Source organism: Equus caballus, chromosome X (assembly GCF_041296265.1).
Source record: "Equus caballus isolate H_3958 breed thoroughbred chromosome X, TB-T2T, whole genome shotgun sequence".
Taxonomy (NCBI): domain Eukaryota; kingdom Metazoa; phylum Chordata; class Mammalia; order Perissodactyla; family Equidae; genus Equus; species Equus caballus.
The window spans coordinates 14,399,721-14,418,696 of NC_091715.1; the positions used below are offsets into that span (position 1 = coordinate 14,399,721).

The window sequence follows — 18,976 nt, forward strand, 5'->3', positions numbered from 1 at the left end:
TGGTCACATTTTTTATAGCTTTTCAACACAGAACTTCATGAGATTTGCCTCTTGTTCTTAGAATATTCTAGGTAGAATTTGGAAAATACTAGATCATCTGTTTCCCAACAAGTGTGTTGTTCTGTATAGATGACGTGCCCCCTACTACCCCCGTAGAATTAGAGGCTTAAATATTTCACTTATTTGTTTTGTACTGAGGTTCTTTCTCATGGCCACTAGAATCTAGATGAAACTCACTTGAGTGTTTAAGGGACATGTCTCCACAAGGAAATTAAAATAACTGTTCCTTTGTTATCTAGGTTAGAGAGAATTTTCCCAATTTCTATTCCACATTTTGGTTTTGGAAGTTTACTCAGGCTTCAGATGGAGAGTTTAGGATGCAGAGTATTCTATACTAATCAGTGTGGGATGTTTTCCTTTGGGAATCAAATGCTGTTCCCCCTCCCAGCTCACTTGTGCTGGTGAGTTAGCAGGCTAATCTCTGACAGTAGAGACACGGGAGATGCACTCTCTTTCAAATCTGTAAGCACGTCATGAAATGAATTTTTCAGAAGCTCCAGCTGAACTAATTCCATAGTAGTGAGAGTCAAGAGAGTAATTATCTGTTTATGTCTAGGACTACCCAGAGTTCTTTAGATATAGCCAATTTCTTAGGTTAAAAAAAGGCCAAGCCCAACTTGTAAAAGTTAATTCTCTTTTTTTGAAATACTTTTCAACGTTTAAAATGTTGCATGTAAATGGAAATATTAGCATAGATTTTTGGATTGCTTTTTCTTTTAAATGATTGAGGTGAAATTCACATAACATTGAAATTAACCATTTTAAAGGGAACAATTCAGTAGCATTTAGTACCTTCACAAGCTTGTGTAACCACCACTTCTATCTAGTTCCAAAACATTTCCTCATTCCAAAGTAAAACTCCTTGGGTATTAAGCAGTTTCTCCCTATTTCCCTCTCCTCCCAGCCCTTGGCAACCACCAACCTGTATTCTGTCTATGAATTTATCTATTCTGGATCCGTCATGTAAATGGAATCATACACAACATGACCTTTTGTGTCTGGCGTCTTTCACTTAGCATCATATTTTTGAAGTTTATCCATGTTGTAGCATGTCTCAGTACTTCATTCTTTTTTAAGGCTGAATAATATTTCATTGTGTGTTTATACTACATTTTGTTTATTGATTTGTTGATGGACATTTAGGTTGTTTCCACCTTTTTGGCTGCTGTGAATAGTGCTGTCCTGGACATGAGTGTATGTGTACCTGTTTGAGTCCCTGTTTTCAGTTCTTTTGGGTATATACCTAGGAGTGGAACTGCAGGGTCATTTGGTAATTCTATGTTTAACTTTTTAAAGACATACCAAACTTTTTTCCTGGATCATTTTTTGGAAATAGCAGCTTTATTGAGATATAATTCATACGCCACACAATTCACCAGTTTAAAGTATATAATTCAGTAGTTTTTAGTATATTCACAGAGCTGTACAATCATCACCACAATCAATTTTAGACCATTTTCACACACACACACACACACACACCCCTGCCCAGAAACCCATTGAGAGTCACTCCTACCTCCCCAGCCCTAGGCAATCACTAATCTACTTTCTGTCTCTATAGATTTGTGCTATTTATATAAATGTAATCAGACAATATGGAATCTTTTGTGTCTCACTTCTTTCACTCAGCATGTTTTCGACATTCATCCATGTAGCATCAATCAGAACTTCATTCCTTTTTATTGCTGAATAATATTCTATTGTATGAATATGCCACATTGTATTCATCCATTCTTTAATCAACGGACATTTGGATCGTTTCTGCTTCTTTACTATTGTGAACAATGTGAACTGCTATGAACATTCATGTACAAGCTATTGTGTAAACGCATGTTTTCAGTTCTCTTGGGTAGATACCTAGGAGTAGAATTGCTGGGTCATATGGTAGCTCAATGTTTAACATTTTGAGAAACTTCCAAACTATTTTCCCAAAAGGCTGCACCATTCTACATTACCACCAGCAGTCTGTGATGGTTCCAATTTTTCCACATCCTTAGCGACACTTGTTATTGGCTGTCCTTTTGATTGTACTCATCCTAGTGGGTATGAAGTGGTATCTCTTTAGGGTTTTTATTTGCATTTCCCTAATGACTAATGATGTTTAGCATCTTCTCGTGTATTTATTGACTATTTGTGGATCTTCTTTGGAGAAATGTCTATTCAGTCATTTGTCCATTTTTTAATTTTTATTTTTTGGTAAGAGTTCTTTATATATCCTAGTTACAAGCTTCTTTTCAAATATATGGTTTGCAAATATTTTCTCCCATTCCGTGGGCTGTCTTCTCACTTTCCTGATGATGTCCTTTGAAGCACAAAGGTTTTTCATTTTGATGAAGTCCAATTTATTTTTTCTTTGGTTACCTGTGCTTTTGGTAGCATATCTAAGAATCCATTGCCAAATCCAAGATTATTTATGCTTATGTGTTCTTCTAAGTATTTTATATTTTTGGCTCTTACATTTAGGTTTTTGATCTATTTTGAGTTAGTTTACATATATGGTATGAGGTAGGGTACAGATTTATTCTTTGCATGTGGATATCCAGTTGTCCCAGCACCATTTGTTGAAAAGACTATTCTTTCCCCGTTGAATGATCTTGGCACTCTTGTCAAAATTCAGTTGACCGTAAATGTGAGGGATTGTTTCTCGACCGTCAATTCTATTCCATTGATCTATATGTCTACCTTTATGCCAGCACCACACTGTCTTGATTACTATAGCTTTTGTAGAAAGTTTTGAAATTGGAAGTGTGAATCCTTCAACTTTTTTCTCTTTTTCAAGACTATTTTGGCATTTTGGGTCCCTTATATTTCCATATGAATTTTAGGATCAATTTGTCAATTTCTCAAAAGAAGCCAGCTGGAATGTTGATGAGGATTGCATTGAATCTGTAGATAACTTTGGGGAGATTGCCATCTTAACAGTTAAATCATCTGATCCGTGAACATGGGATGTCTTTCCATTTATTTAGGTCTTCTTTAATTTCTTTCAACAATGTTTTGTAGTGTTCAGAGTTTGTTTTACATTTCTTTTGTTGAATTTAGCCTATTTTATTCTTTTTGATGCTATTGTAGATAGAATTGTTTTCTTAATTTCATTTTTGTGTTGTTAATTGCAAATGTATAGAAAAACAATTGATTTTTATATATTGGTCTTGTATCTTGAAACCTTGCTGAACTCATTTATAAGCTCTAATAGATTTTTAATGGATTCCTTAAGATTTCCTATTAACAAATCATGTCATCTGCAAACAGAGATAGTTTTACTTCTTCCTTTCTGTTCTATGCCTTTTATTTCTTTTTTTTGCCGAATTATCCTGGCTAGAACCTCTGTTATAATGTTGAATAGAAATGTGAGAGTAGACATCCTTGTCTTGTTCCTGATCTTAGGAGGAAAGCATTGTAGATGCTCTTTATTAGGTTGAAGAAGTTCATTCCTATTCCTATTGATTGTTTTTTATTAAGAAGTAGTGTTTGGGGCCAGCCCCATGGCCTAGTGGTTAAGTTTGACAAGCTCTACTTTGGTGGCCCAGTTTCAGTTCCCAGGCATGGACCTGTACCACTTGTGGGTGGCCATGCTGTGGTAGTGACCCACATACAAAATAGAGGAAGATTGGCACAGATGTTAGCTCAGGGCTAATCTTCCTCAGCCAAAAAAGAAAAAGGTAGTGTTTAATTTTGTCAAATGTTTTATCTGCATGTATTGAGAGGATCACGTAGTTTTGTCCTTTGTTCTGTGATATGGTGTACGTTAACTGAATTTAAGATGTTAAGCCAACTTTTGCATCCTTGGGACAAATCCCATTTGGTCATGGTATATAATCCTTTTTATATGTTGCTGGATTCAGTTTACTAGTATTTTGTTTAGGATTTTTGTGTCTATATTCATAAGAGATATTGGTCTATAGTTTTCTTTTCTTGTGATGTCTTCGTCTGGTTTTGATATCGGGGTAATACTGGCCTCATAGAATGAGGTGGAAAGTGTTCACTTCTATTCCATTTTTTAGAGTAATTTGTGAAGAATTGGTATTGATTCTTCTTTAAAGGTTTGGTAGAATTTGTCAGTGAAGCTATCTGGGCATTGGCCTTTCTTCATGGGTAGGTTTTTGATTGCTTATTCTGTCTCTTCTCTTATTATAGGTCTATTCAGATTTTCTGTATCTTCTCAAGTCATTTTCAGTAGTTTGTGTCCTTCTAGGAATTTGTCCATTTCTTCTAAGTTATCTAATTTATTGGCATATATTTGTTCAGAGTATTCCTTTATAATTCTTTTTATTCTTCCATTATCTCTTGTTGAATATATCAACCAATGTTTATTATGGTTTCATAATAATAAATCTTCTGAAACTGATGCAATGGTGTTTACTTACATTTATCCATAAGATAAACATTTTATCCATGAAAACTTTTTCTCATTCAGAAATATTGTAAAATATAGAAAAGCAGTTGGAAAGAATTAATATTCACTCCTCCTTCTACTAACCAGAGATAACAACTGTTAACATTCTGATAATTTCCTTCCAGTTTTTTTTTTTGGTATAGTGTAGATTTTTGATCATACTAAATATTAATTTTTGTAGCTTCACTTTTCACACCAAAACATTGTTATATAAAAATTTCTCAAATTGTTATAAGTGCTTTGTAAACATCATTTTAGCCATTGCTAAATATTCCATTTAGTGGATAGGCCATAATATACTTATTTATTCCTCTAATATTGAAATTTTGTTTACTAGTATAAATAACACTTTGAAGAATTTCTTTGTAAAGCTTTTTTCTTATTTTGAGTTATTTGCATATTTAGGTGATTAGACATGAAATTACTGGGTCAAGGGCTATGAATATTTTAAAAGCTCTTGATAGAAAATAATAGCTATTGTTTCCTGATTACTAACTGTTTTCCAGAGAGTGTTCAAATATTCTACATATATTTTATTTAATCCTTGCAATAAATCATAGCAAAATGATATTATGCCTATTTGTATAGTTGAAGAAGCTTGTGCCTAGCGAGGTAAGTACTTGTCAAGGTCATATAACTAACAGCTCTCAGAGTTGGGATTCAAACACAAGGAATTCTGATGACAGTGTTTTTTTGCTGTCAACTAATACACCGTTTTATGGTGCCTCCCAATGTAGCTTTAATTGAATTTACTTATATAAAGTACCTTTTATTTGCATAGTGCTTCTATTTTTGGCCAGGCCCTTTCACATACATTTGATCTTCACAAACTGTGAAAGGTTGTTCTCAATTTGCAGAAAAGGCAACTGAGGCATTGAGAGGCAAAGTGATGTGCTCAAGAATACACAGCTAGTAAGTGGCAGAGCCAGGGCTAGAGCTTGCTTCCTGTTTCTCATGGTCTCACTAGTGTGAAGGGTGTTTGTCCCCCTTGGTCGTTCAGCCCCACCACAGTACTCTGCCTCTGGAGTATCATGGCATTTTTGAGAAAGAGTAGCCTACATATAAAATGGAGGCTGTCTCCTTTTTTTTTTTTTTTTTTTTTTTTTTAAAGATTTTATTTTTTCCTTTTTCTCCCCAAAGCCCCCCAGTACATAGTTGTATATTCTTCGTTGTGGGTCCTTCTAGTTGTGGCATATGGGACGCTGCCTCAGCGTGGTTTGATGAGCAGTGCCATGTCCGCGCCCAGGATTCGAACCAACGAAACACTGGGCCGCCTGCAGCAGAGCGCGCGAACTTAACCACTCGGCCACGGGGCCAGCCCCGAGGCTGTCTCCTTCTTGTGGGCTGTCTGCCTTCCATGTGGAGAAGTAGCATCGATGTTGTATTATTATTGTTATTGTTGTTATTTTGCTTCTTTTGTGATGTACAACAGGGAAGAGAATAATAATAGCTATCATTTATCGAGTGCCGACTATGTTCATTATTTCTATTTCTTACTAACAACTCTTGGAGGAAGCTTTGATTAGTCTCCTTTTCTAGATGAGGAAACTGAGACTTACATTAAAGAACTGCCCAAAGTCATGCACTAATTCATTGCTGAACCTGAATTGGAAGCAGCTCTGACAGATTCCAAAGTCCATGCTCCTTTTGATACCCTGCCCTGACTGGTAAATTGGAATTTATCCAAAAAACAGAAATTAAACATTGCAATTTCATTCTCCTGAACTTCCTTTTATATTTAAAATTTTGTATCAGTGGGTTTTGAATTAATAATCTATTGCCTTTTTTTCTTTTCTTGTAGAGCACTTTAAGAACACTATGATATAGTTTCTTTTCTTTCTGTCTTTGAGACCACTTTGACCTGCATTTCTTCATTTTCTCTAGGTGCTGAGGAGCCTACAAAGGCTAGCGAGTTTTTTTTGGCTTTGAAGCTTTGAAGTTTGATGCTCTAAGCTATGACAAATGAAAAATTTCTCTAATGGAGCTTGTTCCTTTACCAAATATTTGTTTTCTATTTGTACTTAAAAATTTTTAAATACTAAATAGCAAAACAAATATTTCTTTAGTTCTTGGAAAAACATCTAGTTGATTTAGTTGTTTAAAAACCTAACAATCGGGGCTGGCCCCGTGGCCGAGTGGTTAAGTTCGCGTGCTCCACTGCGGCGGCCCAGGGTTCAGATCCTGGGTGCGGACATGGCACCGCTCGTCAGGCCACGTTGAGGCGGCGTCCCACATCCCACAACTAGAAGGACCTGCAACTAAGATATACAACTGTGTACGGGGCGGGGTTTGGGGAGATAAAGCAGAAAAAAAAGAAAAAAAAAAGATTCGCAACAGTTGTTAGCCCAGGTGCCAATCCTTAAAAAAACAAAAACAAAAACAAAAAAAACCTAACAATCAAGCCATTCACGGCTGCCGGAGAGATCCCCTCCATCCACCCCCATTCCCGTATCCCCCAACCCCTCATTCCCAATTTTAAGTCCTTTATGGTGCTATATATTTAAATTTGAGACCTTCATGGAAAAACAATGAATGACATTGTTTCCTTGATCTTTGGTGTTCTCTAAAGAATTTTCTGAAAGTTTAGAGAGGCCCTTGCCATTCTTCTCGTTATTATTGTTGGAGGATTCTCAGTTATAATTGCCATCAAGCAGTCTTTACTGGTACTATGGGGTGTAGCAGAAATCCCTATGAGCTGAGACCTCCCTCATTTTCCTCCTCAATGAAATGAGACATCAAATAAGATGCTCTTTAAAGTTCTTATCCATGTGCTCTATAGCTGCTGGTCCGTGTGTGGGGTGGGGGGCACTGATTTCCCCTTCTGCCTCTCCTGCAGCTCCCCTAGCTGTTACGCTATTAACATTTTAATATGCCCAAGTGCCTTTCCTCTTTTTTCTTTTTTTTGGTTTGGATATATATATTTCTTCTCATGCTGTTTTTTTTTTCTCCCAACTTCCTGTTTTTAAAAATTTCAAACCCACAGAGATGAAAGAATAGTCAGTGAGCACTCCCATATCTTTTACCTAGATTCATCAGTTGTTAACGTTTTATCATTTTCCCTCTCCCTCTGTTCCTTCCGTCATTCCATCTCCATTTCCCTCTCCGTTTGAAAGGAAGTTGAGGACATTATGGTATTAACCTCTATATACTTCAGTATGCATCCCCTGAAAAGAGGGGAATTCTCTTACATAACTACAATGCCATATCACACTGAAAAAATTTAACATTGATAGAGTAATATTATCTAACATATAGTTCATATTCAGAATTTCCCAGTTGTCCAAAATTATTCTTTGTAACTGTTTTTTTCTTCCCTTGCCCTCTTGTTCCCTCCAGTTACTCTCTTCTCTCTCCTCCCCTTCAGAACCCCTGAAGGGGAGTTCACACCACTGTTGCCTACCTTCTTGTGTATCCCACCCATCCCATGGAAAATGACTTTGACAGGTTCTTGAATGAACTTGAAGTTTAGTGGAGCATTTTCAGTACTTATTGTGCTTGACTTCCTAGCAATACTTGGTACTCCTGCAGTCTCCCTTCTTCAAATACTCATGGCCCTTGGCTTCAGTGACAGCACATTCTGCTGGTTTTCCTTTTATGTCTCTTTTTGAACTGTTTATGAGCGTCCATTTTCTCCCAACTTTTAAATATTGAGGTTTCTCTAGGTTCCTCTTGGCCCTCTTATTTTGTCACTCTAATGCTCTCCTTGGGTGACTTTATTCCCATGGCTTTATTATCATCAGTATGTCAAAACTACCAAATCTTTATTTTCAGCCTACATCATATACTATAATCCCTGGTTTGTTGTCATCAATTGGGAATCATTTTAAACAAGTACTTTCCTTTGTAAAAGGAGACCACTTTCTTCATCTGAAGTTATGATCCCTCTCAATAACAATTTTTAATTATTCACTTTTTGATATGATAATGTGTAGCTTGAGTATTTATATAAAATTGTTACTACAAACACATTTATTGCCTGCATGAAATAGACAGACAGAAAAACCAAATAACCTTTTTATTCTTTATACCAATTAAATGCATCTTCATCTTTTTTTAATTTGCTGCGTGATTAATCCACCTCTGCTTTAGAGACTTCAAGTATTATGAGACTCTTACAGGGACTATTTAGATATCCACTCTAGAATCATGAGCCTTTAGAAGGTAGAAAGTACTGCTGAAAGGATATGAAGTCCCACCTCCCCATTTAAATTCTTTGTCCAGCTTCCAGCCTTGACTAGACAATTTACAAATCAGCCAGCTTTGTGGTTGGATCCTGTTCATCATTAGACAATCTCATTACGGAGAGATGGATTTCAATTCAGTGTAAGAAAGGGCAATACCTCAGCCCCAATTGCCAGTTATTTCCTGTAATCAGAACACTTTTCTTATATGATTATGGCTTTATGTTGCATTAGCTTTTTAGCAGCTGCAAAAGACAAAATTCAATACTGATTGTATTTGACCTTGGGTGAATGAATGTGGCAATATTACTCAGATCAGTAATTAATAACAAGGGAGACAAAGCAAAATCATACTCAAGACATTTAATTTTTTTTCCTAAGAGAGAATTAAAGGTCATTATTGAATTGTTGAATAGAACAGATTTCCTACAAGAATATATTTTAATAATTTAAAATGATAGTAATACTTTTACACAGCTAAATTTCTTACATACCTAAGAAAATAATAGTTTTAAAAAACTGATATTTTCCCAATACTGATTCTTTTCGAAAACTGGCAGAAATTAATGTAGTGGAGAAGTCAGTTACTTGTAAACTGTTCTCCCAATTTTACTGATTTAGCCTATTATTTTGGTATTGTATAGATAAAGCTTCATATTTTCCTGAATTATGGTTTAGCCAAGGATTATAATTCTTATGGAACCCTCCATCAGATGGCTTTATGTAATCTTTGTGTTGTTCCATTGCCCTATTGAATAAAAGAGGGCTTTGAATGGGATGTTGAAAAATCCTAATCCTAACAAATGTAGAAGGAATGAGTCAGAAAATTGCTGTTTTGCAATCACCATAGTAATAATTGATTTAGGCAAAAATCATCAATGGATGTTTTGGGGAACAGAATCTATAGGCAGTCCCAAAGCATGTTCCTGCAAATTGTTTATCAAGTATAAAGAGAAAGAAAATAGCTCTACAGTAGGGGATTTAAGAACACTTGAACCAAGTGATCTAAGTTCACTTCGCCAATAATGAGACAAATTAACGTGATGTGCCTCCTGATGTAACACACTTGAGAAAGACCTATCACTTATTCCAGCCAAAATACATGACCTGAATCTAGTCACAAGGAAATAGCAGACAGATCCAAATTGAGGGATATTTTAGATAATGGGTCTGTACTCTTCAAAAGTTTCAGTGGCATTAAGGAGAGAGAAAGGCTAAGGACTTGTTCTAGAATAAAGGAGACTGCAGAAATAATGGTGATATGTGTATGTGTGGATAGATAGATACCCAGAGCAAGAGAATGCATATGTGACAAAATATTAACAATTGTACTATTCTTATAATTTTCCCATATGTTTGAAAATGTTTTAAAATAAAAATCTAAAAACATCCTAATCCTGTACAACCTGAGATATGTTTGCCAAGCTTCTGGTGGCTGCAGTCTAGGTTTATTCCCTTTAGGGGTGCCATTTGTTAGCCCTTCCTTGTTTTTGCTGTCCACCAACTTCCTCATTCACTGCAGAGTCTGTGTGCCACGTCCTGGCATCATCCTGAGCATCTTCACTGTACACATGAATAACCTCGGATCCATTGACATCTCAGTTACTTGACCTCCTAAACTCCAGCAGCCCCTTCTCCACTCTACTTCATCTGCTCACTCCCATTTCCTGGCTCCTGTGGCCACCTGGATCAGCTCCACCCCTGCAGTCTTTATGATTATTATCTCATTCTCTGGTCTCTTGATCTTTACTGAAACCTCTGGGCCTTAGACCTTCCCATGTATCTCATCTCCCAGCTCCCTCTTGTCATCACTTTCTTCCCCATCCATCTTTCCCCATCTTCTATTGGCTATCACTTGAACCAGTTAACAGATCATACACAGGAATCATATTTTGGGCAATTTAAAGGAGAAGTAATAGGTGAAATGTTTAATTTCCTAGACCAATTGCTTAGCAATCTTTGGCTACAATTCCTTATTTGGAAAGCCAAGGATATTAGTGACTTGACTTGGATTTTTCTACAGGGATAATTCAGATTTTTCTTTTTGAGGTAGCCTTTAGAATTTATCTTCTTTGTCCAGAAGCTTCTGATTTGAGTGTCACATTTACATGTCCTATTTTATCCTTGAATGGTTATTTTCAGCTTTGCTATGTGCAATAATAGGTAGGCTACAGCTGTAGCATTAAAAACAAAAAGAGGGATGAATTAGAGTATTTCATAACTGGAAAGGATCTTAGAGATCACATAATCCCAAGTTTTCATTTTACATGAGAACTGAGATTTACATGAGAAGTTTACATGAGAAACTGAAGACCAGAGAGGTTGAGCAATTTCCCTGAAGTTACACACTTGGTACTTGGTTGAATCAGGACCAAAAATGGAAGTCTCCAGATTATAAATTCAGGATTTATTTTTATTATCCCACGTGAATGGGTTGGTAGGTGGGCAAGTACGTGAGTAAATAAAAGGTCAAAGAGGTGACCTCTAATTCTTGCCCTTCTGTTACTGGAAGGCCACAGGTTTCCAAGAATACTAAAACTATGATCTCTTTGGTCATTTGGGGAAAGTGATAATTTTGTTTAAAATGTCTGTCATTGTTTGGAAACTGGGTCCCATGCTTTACTCTTGTTTAAGAAAAATGCTTTCTAGGTACAAGGATGCTGTGTTGTGCCCTTGCTCTGCAGGGATGCCAGAGTTTATGGATGAGTGAGCCTCACAGGGTCCTTGCCTTGCTTGCTGCCCAAGAAGCAGGCTTTGTAACAATCTCATGTCCACTGGGCATGTGCTTTGAGCTGTTTTTCCAGTGAAGTTGGAAGTCCCACTGGGACAGCCACACACTCTAGCAGATGGCAGGTATAGAATATCTGCAAACAAAAATAACAGCAGTGAAAACTGTGGTCTCAGAGTTGAGCCATGTCCTATTGTCATCATGCTTTGAACAGCTGAGGTAATAGATGCTTTTCCTCCTTGTTTAAAGCCTTTTGCCACTAGACGGTTCAGTCTCTTTCCAGTTTATCTGAATTCATTTTAATCAGTTCTGTCACATTTGTGCCTCTCTCTTTTCCTGACTGGATGTCAGGCCCCTTAAAGTTATATTAAGTATTCGCTCATCCTGATGCCTCCTCAGGAGGCCTCTGCCAACAGAATTTCAAAAGCAGAGTGTCTTTAAATGCCTTATCGTTCTGAATATAAATCTTCTTGTTTAAAGAACTATTTGTCAGACAAACTCCTATTTAAAAAACAAAAACAAACCAGACATAAAAAGACTCCACTAGTCAGCATGAAGAGAAACGTAAGACAGAAAGTCTTAACTAAACAGTAATTTCATTCATTCAACAAACATTTATTGAGCATCTCCTATGTTCCAGGGACTGTTCTAGACTCGGGATACAGCAGCTAACCCAACAGAACAAAATCCCAGCTGTTATGGAGATTACATTCTAATGGAAGGAGACAGACAGTAACAAATGAGTAAAATACATGCTATATCAGATGGCGATTAGTGCTGTGGAGAAAAAATAAAGAAGGAGATAGGCAATGCGGGGAGGGGTGCCATTTTAAAAAGGCAGGAAAGGCCTCCCTGAGAAGGCTCCCTTTGGGCCAAGACTGTGCACTCTAAGGGAGCCAGCCCTGTGGGTCCTGGTTGGCATGACTCTTCTTGCTCCTGGCTCTTGGGTTCTGTTTGTCCACAGTAGTTTGTGAATTTTTAAGTGAAATATGTATAATTAGAAAGTTTTGCGGGCACTAAAAGTTGTTACCTAGAGAGAGACAATTATTACCTGTTATTCCTGCCTTACTTTTTAAAAAACATTTTATTGGGGTCATATTGGCTTACAACGTTGTGTAAATTTCAGGTGTACATCACTGTATTTCAGTTTCTGTATAGAGTGCATCGTGTTCACCACCAACAGTCCAGTTTTTATCCATCACCATACATATGTGCCGCCTTACTTTTAAAAAAAGTATCTACCATCTACTGAGCGATCCTATATGCCAGGCAATGTGCTAAGCATTTTATATTAATCAATTCATTAATATATTACTGATACCTACATCAACACATTACTAATACGTTATTATGTATTATTACAACATTCCCAGAAGGTATTCGTTCATTCAACAAATCATTGCCAGGCCTTGCCCGAGGTGCTGGGAATAGAGCAGTGAACAAGATAAAGTCCCCATTCTCATGTAGCTTAGCTAACAGGGGAAGATAGACAATAAACACACAAACATATGACCATATGGAATGTTGGATGGTAAAAAGTGCCATGAAGAACACTAGAATAGGCTAAGAGTATAGGGAACTTGAGTTGGGGAAGGTGTGAGAGGAAGGGACTATTCCACACACTGTCTCATTTTTTTATTGCTGATTCCAAATGCCACACTGGACTACTATATAGCATAATGGTTATGAGCCCAAGTTCTAGAATTACAGAGATCTGGATTTGACTCTACGTTCTCCCACTGACAAGTGATGTGACCCCAAAACAAGTTGTTTCTGAGCCTCAGTTTCCTTATCTGTAAAATGAGGATAATGACACTTCATAGGATGGTTGGGAGGATTAAATCACAACAAATCAAATGAGATGATCCACATAAAGCACCAAACACAGTGCCTGGCACCAAGCAAATGCCCTGAATTTATTTGTTTTGCGCATTGACTCCCTACACGAATATTTAATTTCTTACCAAATACCATGATAATGATTGCCACTAGAGAAAAGAATCCATTAAAAAACAAAAAACAACCCAGCTTGGCAATTGAGAAACCACCTGTACTGGGCACAGAAAATTGGCCAGGTAGCTTATTAAACATATGCTGTTGCTTCCTTCTAGAAACAAAAATAAAAGGCCTTTGGGACACACATGGCAATAACTTTTATTTTTGTTTTTTTTTATGCATGGAATTAATGTGACAGGGAAGACAAGCCTTGTTATGTAGTGAAGCAGCAGGACCAGAAGTGAATCTAAGCTGTCCAACAAATTCAGAACTAGACGCCACAGATCTTCAACTCTTCAGGCAGGGTAGGGGATTACAGAGCCAGCAACTCCTTCGGGTAGAGTCTCTATCATGTCTGGACTCTGTCCTTTGCTATTTTGGATAGGTTTCTGCTCCAGAGGAGGGTCCTCAGCTGGCTAGAGTGGCCCTGTGGTGAGTGGGTGGGCTCTTACGAATGATGTGAAGTATTAGAAGTCTGAACCTGCCCTGCCAGGCTCCTTCCCTCTCCTGGAGAAGGTGCTGCAGGAACTGTATGCCCAAGGAACAAAACAGCAGGATGTGGACCAAAGTCTATTTTATCAGCTTCTACCAAAGTACTCAAAATCCCAGTGTGGAACTCGACTAAAGGCCTGAGCTGGAGTGACCAGGAAGTTGGAGGCTTGAGGCCCAAGCTAGACCTACTTTTCCCATCTCCACGGGACCGGCTCATCAGGCAGGGTCTAATCAGGAGGCAGAAGCCACAGAGTGGTTTGAATAGAGAGAATTGAATGTAAAGAACTGCCAACTAGGTATCAAGTTGTTGCTAGGTAACTGAAAGGGTCCAAAGAGAACTCGAAGGTGTACAGAGGTAGCAACTGCACCTCTAAGGCAAAGGGGAATGGTTGGAATTATTAAAATCTAGAAACTTGGAGGAGAGGGTCCTGTAGAACTGAAACTCAGACCTTTGAGAAGGGGGCTGCTCAGCTGGTGCTGGAATCTCTGAGGGGCTACAACGAGGCTGATTTTACAAGTGCTAGGTAAATTGCAAACTGGATCCAGTTGCTGCTACAAGGAGAAACTGTTGTGGGGGTGAAGAGTAGTTGCTAAGAACAGGAAGCAGAAAAAAGCAGAATGTGTCCCGTGTCCCTTGTCCCTCCTCCAGCCTTGCAGAACCAAACAGGGAGCAAAGGGCAAAGTGGAAATGTGGCCTGCAGAGTCCCAGCCTCAGCACCAGTGAGCCGACTAGAGAATCATGGGGTGAGAGCTGACTGGTGATAGCTTAGTAAGTGGCATTCATACTTGAGGTAGGGACTCAGGTACAAGAGTGCAAGCATAGACAGAGATGGTGGATTCCCAAGACGGGGATGGAAGGGAGGCAGCTCAGCCTCTTGACTTTGGGGTAGAAGAAGAGGTGCAAGAACCAGGGAACTGAGCATGGCTGTCTACCTTCCAAGACACAGTACCCACACCCACTAGTAAAATATAGCCGATGAATATACTGTGTGTTTACCAAACAAAATAGCAACTCCTCCCCTGGGGAATGGAGACAGAAACAAAGCAGAGACGGGAGAGGGGGCTTAGATCGCCTCTTTCCCCTTGTGGGGAAGGAGTAGAAGTTGTAGTATATGTAACTGTCTAGCTTAGTGCCAGGCACATAGTAGGCATTCAATAAATGGGGGCTATTGTTATTCAAAGGAAGGAAAGGTACAAATAGATAAGGGAATGAAGTAACTGGCTGTAGTGGAGAGAACCCAGAGTTCGGACTCAGAAGATCTGAGTCCATGCTAGGTAAGTGACTCTGAGCAAGATACTTGCCTCTCTGAACCCGAAGTTTCCTTATGTGTAACATGGAGATGATAATACTTTTGGGGACTAAATGTCTTATAGTAGACCCTTAACATATGGTAACTATTTTGTTCTATTATTAATTATAGAAATAATAATAAGCTTGATTATTTATTATTGGTGTTGCTATTATTAAATAGAAGAGACTTTAGTGATCATTTATTCCACTACATCATTGTGCAGGTGAAGAAACTGAGGCACCGAAAAAGATCAATAGCTCTATAGAGGTTAAGAGCTTGGGCTACGAGGTCAGTGAGACCTGGGTTCAATTCCTTGCTATCCACTGTTTCTACTTCCTGGCTAAGTAACCTTAATTAAGTTAGTCCCTCTCAGCTTCACAGTGTGGCGAGGACTGCAGAAATGATTCCATTGCCTGGCCCTCAGTGAGTGCTCAGTAAATAACACTGGAACTGTTCTAGCTTGGTGAACAGAGAGCCCTTGAAGAGTGGGTTGGTTGGTCATGACAGTGACTGTCCCACAGAATAGGGCTGTCATGTGAGCCTGGGCTCTCCACAGTGATATGGTGAGAACACTTGAGATTTCAGCTATGGTACTACCAGCTATTTGCTTTGCAATATTGAACAAGTCACTCCTTCTTCTCCCTGTGGTTTTTCCCTATAAAGATCATGATACTTGACCTTATGTCTATTTCCTGGGGTTTTCTGGAAGCTGAATAGTGAAGCAAGAGCCTCTGGAACCCAAGAACCTTGAAAAAGCTCATAAATAAACACCCTCATATGACTAGTATAGACTCAGTGTACCACGGCAGTATGAAACCAAGGATGCTGGGACTGGAGGATGGATTCCTGCTTTCAGAACTCAAATTGTTCCTGTTATAGTCAACTCTTAATTTTTATGTGCTAACTGGGAAAATTATAGCATGAATAAAAGGAGGCTGGTGTTGCTTGCTCTCTACTCTAAAACTTGAGGAAAGCATAAGAGGCTATAGTTTAAATCTCTATCACTCACCCGCTCTCTTTCTTCAATACTGTGAAACAACAGGATGATTCGGAGGCTACCAGCCCTGGAAGAGAGTCAGTGGGCCTGAATAATCCACAAACAAGACAATAGTTATCACTATGGTTGCCATTTATTTAGCATGTGCTTTACACCAGGCATCAGGCTGAATTCTTTACCTGTAGTATCTCATTTCATCCTCATAGTAACTCTATGAAGGAGGGAGAGATGTGTTCATTTATCCACCTGTCTTTTATCAATTGAATCTCAGGTGCAGAAGGAGGAGCGAATCATACTTCTCAATTCATTGTACATTGTCATCATCCATCTGTGCAAGACCCTTTCCTATGTTAGTTAATTAATTTGCCTATTCTCTTTTATCCATTTGCCCTACACTCATTCATTCCCCTCCCCCATAAATAATCAATCTATTATGTTTAGTATGTATCTTTTCCTTTGTATATATTCTATGAAATGTATATTGCAGTTTTGTGTATGGGTATTTTAAATTTGTATAAAATGATATTGTGTTATATTTCTTTCTAACTTTTTAATTACTATTCAAACTGAATAACTATGTTTTTAAGATCCATCCACATTACTATGGGTTTATTTAATCTATTGCTTCCAGTTGTGGCATAATATTCCATAGTATACACACACCACTGTTACACATTCTCCTTCCTAGCAATGGGCAGCCAGCCTGCATTGGTGTCAAACTCCCTACTGCCACAAACAAGGAAACGTTGTACCCCGTGTGTGTCCTTTACAGACTGTGTGAGGATTGCTTTAGGGTATTTAGTGAAGACTGGAATTGCTACTTCATAGGGCATACATAGACTTCATATGCCTGGGTAGTGCCAGAAGTATGTGCTATTATTATCCCTATTTTACAGAGGAGGAAACTGAGGCTTTGAGAGTTTTAATAACTTACCCAAACTCACACAGACCGTAATTAGCAGAACTGGGATTCAAATGCAGGCAGTCTTGCTCCAAAAATTCTATGCTTAATGGATACCAACATTATTCTCTGAGTATTTGAAACTTGAGGACATTTTACAAAAACATAAAGATAAAGCTTATTGTTTGTAGTTTTTCTCTTCTTAGAACCCAGGAGTCCAGGTGGACTGCTTTTTTCTGAAGCACCTGCTCCTCTCCCCCTGCTCCCCGCCCCAAGCTGCATAGTAACTATTTTTCTCTGACTTTCGTATCCTGTGGGTCTGCAGCGCTGAGAGCCGCTTTGATCATCCAGAACTGGTACCGAGGTTACAGCGCTCGACTGAAGGCCAGACAACGCTATGCCCTCACCATCTTCCAGTCCATCGAATATGCCGATGAACAAGGCCAATTGCAGGTCTGTTTTGCAAGCTTGTCTCTTCTTTTGTTAAAAGGCTTCTCTTCACCCCTTGCTGTTGAAAGAATGACAATTTGGGTCCTTTTTAAGCTGAGGAACCTTGGTGAAAGGGTTTAGCAGAGGACATAGTGACATTGTCTTGAAACTAGCTGTTGAGAGAGAGAATGGTTTGGATGGTGTTTTTCAATTCTGAAGTTCACATTTTTAAGAGGGCTGCCAGATGCCTAGTTAACTAATAAATGGTCTTATTTTATTTTTGGGTGCATGCCTCAATAGGAAGTAAAGTTGTTACTTTATGAAGGAAAAATTACTTTAAGGAGTTAAAAACTGGAAGAATTTCCTGGGAACAAACCTGTGAACGTTCTAGAAGAAAATATAGATGGGTGAGGAAGGCCTTCTTAAAGCTTGCAAAAACAAGCTTTAATGCTTGTTAATTGAAAAAACGTACTTTTTAACTATAAGGAGATCTTTGAAAGATCTTCAATTTAATTATTAATGAAAGAAATCAAGTTGTAGAACAATATGTAGAGTTTTAGCCCATATGTGTGAAAGAAAATTGAACACACAGCAAAAGTCTGGAAAAAGAAGCACAGTAAAGTGTTTACGGTGATTCTTTCTAGAGACAGGAGTGGTTTTGGTGGGTTGGGGTGGGTGGGAGACGACTTCCCATTTTCATTCTATATCGTTTGTAGTTTTCAACAATCCTATATTTGTCTATAAATTTATCACATAATGATCTTTAAAAAACAATTAATAAAATTTCAAAAAGAATTAAAGAAATTGCTGGATTTATTCTTGGCATCTATAAAATGATATACTATGATTCAGTCAGAGACTCCCTGTGCCCTGATTAGGAGCCCACAGTGTTGGCTGTCCTTTTAAACCCTGTGGAGTGTGGTGATGAATATAAAGGTAGGGTGAGCTCTCAAATTGATATGCTTTATACACAAACATTCCAGTATCAGTACATTCTTTAATGTTGACTCTTTTTTTATAACAGGTTTATTGAGAGACAATTCACTCACTGAAAGTGTAAAATTCAGTGGCCTTTAGTATATTCACAAAGTTGTGCAACTATCACCACAATAAATTTTAGAACATTTTCATCACCCCCCCTCAAAAACTCTATACTCATTAGCAGTCACTCCTCATTTCCCCCTCCACCCAGCCCCTGGCGACCACTGGTCTGTTTTCCCTCTTTATGGATTTGCCTTTTCTGGTCATTTCATATAAATGGAATCACACAATGTATGATCCTTTGTGACTAGCTTTTTTCACTTAGCATAATGTTTTCAAGGATCATCCACGTTGTGGCATGTATCGGTACTTCATTCCTTTTTATTGCTGAATAATACTCCATTGTATGGATATAGCCCATTGTATTTATCCATTCCTCAGTGGATAGATCATCTGGATTGTTTCTACTTTTTTTGGCTATTATGAATAATGATGCTGTGAATATTTGTGTGCAAATTTTTGTG

The 18,976-nt window shown here is 38.1% G+C and overlaps 1 protein-coding gene across 23 annotated transcripts in view; it reads left to right on the forward strand.

Annotated features, from left to right (window-relative positions):
- The window catches only part of PPEF1 (protein phosphatase with EF-hand domain 1), a 122,704-nt gene that overhangs the window by 30,878 nt on the left and 72,850 nt on the right, over nt 1-18,976 (forward strand). For all 23 annotated transcript variants that reach the window (XM_070258013.1, XM_070258020.1, XM_014728774.3 and 20 more), the window contains one exon: nt 17,368-17,495. In XM_070258013.1, the coding sequence (XP_070114114.1) occupies nt 17,368-17,495 (128 nt within the window). The remainder of the gene's footprint in view (nt 1-17,367; nt 17,496-18,976) is intronic.